The 3,917-nt window shown below is 49.4% G+C and overlaps 1 protein-coding gene across 1 annotated transcript in view; it reads left to right on the top strand.

Moving 5' to 3' along the window:
• The first annotated feature begins 1,976 nt into the window (after positions 1 to 1,976).
• The window catches only part of NIPSNAP2 (nipsnap homolog 2), a 34,121-nt gene continuing 32,180 nt past the window's right edge, over positions 1,977 to 3,917 (top strand). Inside the window, exon 1 of the mRNA XM_003794223.3 lies at positions 1,977 to 2,130. Coding sequence (XP_003794271.1) covers positions 2,039 to 2,130 — 92 coding nt within the window. The 5' untranslated portion in view covers positions 1,977 to 2,038. The remainder of the gene's footprint in view (positions 2,131 to 3,917) is intronic.

Genomic DNA, 3,917 nt, shown 5'->3' with positions numbered 1-3,917 from the left:
ACACCCAGCTATTTTTTGGTTGCAGCCATCGTTGTTTGGTGGGCCCGGGCTGGATTCGAACCAGCCACCTTAAGTGTATGTGGCTGGCGCCTTAGCCACTTGAGCCACAGGCATCAAGCCAGGTACATTAAGGTTTTTAAAAGAATGATATAATTAGATTTGCATCATTGCCATTCAAAAACCAGTCTTAAGACCTAGATAATTGTTCCAAGAATGACTTTCAGTTTGGTGCCTGGGGGAGTGGAAGTGAGGGAAAATCTTAGAGTATATAAGTCTCTGGCAGGTGGGCCTGTGTAGTGCTCAGCATCTCAGGCACCTCCAGGTGGTTCTTCCAGAAAATGATGACACCTGTGCCATCAGCTGTGGGGCAGAGTCCACGCCATATCAAATATTTAAAAGGGTTTTATATGCTTTGTAATGGTATCATTTTTATTTAGACAACATTTTTTCCTAAAAGTTTTGATGTAAAAATTATGCTCCAGGAAGACTTGCTGGGTTTATTCTGTTGGAGTGCCCTAAGCCACACCTGTGAGATTAGAGTGCCTCCTTGGGTGAATGGAACACCAAAGTGGATGACAAGTGGAGGAAAACAATGCAGAATAAGTGGCCTAATGCAAAATAACAAAACCAAGGTCAGCAAAGAAATGTCTAGTTACAAACTTTACATTTCAGGAGAACAGATCTGAGAAATTGGGGAAATGTGTGAGAAAATGCAGATGAGCCTGTCTCTTGCTCTGTAGAAATGGCCCAAGTCCATGCTGTCCTGGGAGAAGCTCACTTCTACCTCTCTCTTGGGTCTACACAGCCTTAATAAGCATCCCCTAGTTGAGGTCAGGAATTCCCTCGGCTATACAGCCTCTGGCTCCAAGGGACAAGTCCCTTTCCTGGTCTGGGGCATAGCTCTGTCCTCCCTGGTAGTTCCTTTCCATATTAACATGTTCAAAATCTTACCCAGTCAGAAAACTCCTGCACCCCAAGAGTACCAGCTTTAGAGAACTCAGTCTGCAAAGCCATTCTCTTCCCCCAACCCTCTTATGCAGAGACCCCCAAATCCTGTGCTGGCCTCCCTGAAATGCTCTCCTTCGCAGCTGCACACTGTCCTTCCCCCTGGTTCTCTTCCTCAACTCAGTGTCTAGCTCCTTTTTGCTCATCTTGTCTTGGTTACAGTTTTCATAGCTACATTTTGACTCTTTTATCTTCCCGCAGGATACATTTTTTCCCCTATGCAACGTCACCTGGACACACGCCTTTCCTTAAATTCTTTCTTTTGCCAGAGACGTCCTCCCTTCCACTGCTCAGCTCTTCCCTTGGGACCCAGGTATCCTGCCACCTCCTCTGGGAAATTTTTCGAGGTCTGTTCACCCCAGTTGCAGACTCTCCTGCGCTGGTTGGGCGCCTTGTGAACCTCTCCTATTTCAATACTTGACACACTTGCTCCGATCATCACTTCACATTCTGTCCCCACTAGATAGACCCAGACGGCGTGAGAGCGGGTCCGGGGCCTACGCCTCTCAGTGCTGAAATGAACAGTAACGATGCGGTCGCGAGACCACAATAGAATTTCAGTATATTTCCATTCAGAATGCTTTTAATAGAGTGTTAAATTTTTTGGAAATGGCAATATGTTCACATGATACAAAATTAAAAAGATATTCCGGAGAAGTTCCCCTCCTGCCGCCCCTCCCCCAGGCAGGTCCTGGGTTCCCCTTGGAACAGTGCTACTCCTCTGTGGAGTTGTCTGTGCACATTCAAGCCATGCCCATGCTCCTCTCACACCCTGTTCTGGGTACCGAGCTCCTTTCGCTGGAAATGATTGTGTCGCGACTGCGTCCCCTGGGGCTTCACACCACCTCCTTTCAGCGGCCCGGCCCAGCGGGGTTCGCGGCCGCGCCCTGCTCCCCCTGGCGGCGGCGCCCGGCGTTGCTGCGGCCGCGGGCCCGCCCCGCCCTAGCCTTGTCGGGGCCCGGCCGGGGGAGGGGTCGCGGCGGCGGCGTCAGCTGCGGCGCCCGGGCGGTGGGAGCCGAGGCGCCGGAGCAAGATGGCGGCGCGAGTGCTGGGCGCCCACGGAACGGCCTGGGCCGGGGGCCTCCTGCGGCAGACCACCCCCAGCAGCCTCCTGCCCGGGCTCCGGTGAGCAGCGTCCTCCTTTCCAGAAGCGGCCGGGGAGAGGCCGTAGCGGGGCGGTGGGCGTGGGGTCTCTGCCGCGGGTCTGTGGCCCGGCCGCACTCGCACCGGCGGGAGCCGAGGCCGCGTGCGGCAGGGTCGGGGCGGGCCGGAGCCTTGGCGCGGTTGGAGTGCCTTCCTCGCCAGCCGTGCTCAAGGTCACCGCGGGGATGGGCCCGGGCCCGGCCCCGCCCTCGCCGGAGAAGGCGCTGGTTGCTCGGCTCGGAGGCTACGTCTGCCCGCTGCGCCTGTCTGGCCTGCGGGATTTTGACCGGCGCGACCCGGGCCAGGGCCAGGTCCGTGACCGAGCGCGCGCCCAAGGCTGTAGGCCCCGGACGCGGCCTGCTGGGTTCCTGCCGGCGGTGCAGAGAAAGTTGCGCGCCCGCTCAAAGCTCGGTATCTTCTGCAAAGGACAGTAGTACTACCTGCCTCTTAGGTGGTTGTGATAAAGAAAGAAAATAATGCATCGTCCCCGTGAGACTTCAGTGAAGGTTGTGAGATGAAAGCACTCAGTCTTTGACTTGAATTTTAAAGCAGATAGTGGATCAAAAAGTAAAATTATCATCACTGAGTATTTAGGCCTTGGGTTCATATTTAAACTTTTTGTTTGTAACCTCAGTGGGTTAGATGGGTGTCCGAATCTATCACTTTGACATGTCCACATACTTTTTCCACATTCAAAAACCAAAGTCCATCCTAACTTCCCCATACATTTGCTTTCTCGTTTTCATTACCTTGGGTAATTTAAATTACCCCAAAGAACAAAAGAACCATCTGTTTATTAGACTTTTACTATGGGCCAGGAAGCTTTATAATATGGTTTAGTTAATTTCATCCTAATAGCAATTTTAAGAAGTAACATCAGCATCTTAAAAAATGAGATGGAACCTCAAAGACAAACATAATTAGAAAAATCGTTTGAACCAAGTTTGTATGCTTCAGGTTCATTACTCATCCAGAGCTGATGCTCAGTTTGTATGCCCAAATTATTTCAATTTGATGTTTATGTTTCCAAATCGCCTTCCTTTTATTTTGTATGATTATTCAGCATCTAGATGTGTCTTATTTTTTAAATTTGAATTTTTTTCTTTCTAAAAGAAAGCTGAAACTGATAGTGTTTGCTCAACATACTTGCCAGGCTTTAAGCTAGTGAACTTGAGAGTTGGACCTGGGTCTACTGAATACCCTCACTTCCCCCAGGACCAAATGTTGTTCACCTTGGAGTCCTATCTCTGACCTTTTGGTTCTTTGAGGTATGACATGGAAGGTACAACATGGGTTTTATCTAAGAGCTGTGGAGAGACACAGGTATGACATGATCTGATCTGTGTTTTTAAAAGATGAATCTGAATTTGGATAAGGAACAGAGTCAAAGTGAGTGGATGCTGGTACTGTTATATGGTACTATTATTTGTTCCATAATTATGAGCAGTCATGATGTGCCTGGCATTGCTGGCTGTTGGAAAACATAGGTAAGTAAGACCATCCAGGTGGAGATGGGGTGGGGAAGGAATCCAGAGAAGTTTAGAACTTGGTAAAATTTGAAAAGGCTGGGTGCTATTCAAATGGAATGCCAAATAGGTAGTTGGCTATATGACTCCTCAAAGGAGGTATCTGGGCTGCAGGTGACATTTGGGAGTTGTCAGCATATGGGAATGGTAAACGTTGATAGATACATGGGTTTCCGTTATACTATTTGATTTGATTGAAATTTTTCATGAAAAACATTTTAAGGCTCGGCGCCTATAGCTCAA

Source organism: Otolemur garnettii, unplaced genomic scaffold (assembly GCF_000181295.1).
Source record: "Otolemur garnettii isolate 467f Iridium unplaced genomic scaffold, OtoGar3 scaffold00077, whole genome shotgun sequence".
Taxonomy (NCBI): Eukaryota; Metazoa; Chordata; class Mammalia; order Primates; family Galagidae; genus Otolemur; species Otolemur garnettii.
Note: the sequence above shows the minus strand (reverse complement) of the source record. Positions and strands in the feature narration are given on the sequence as shown.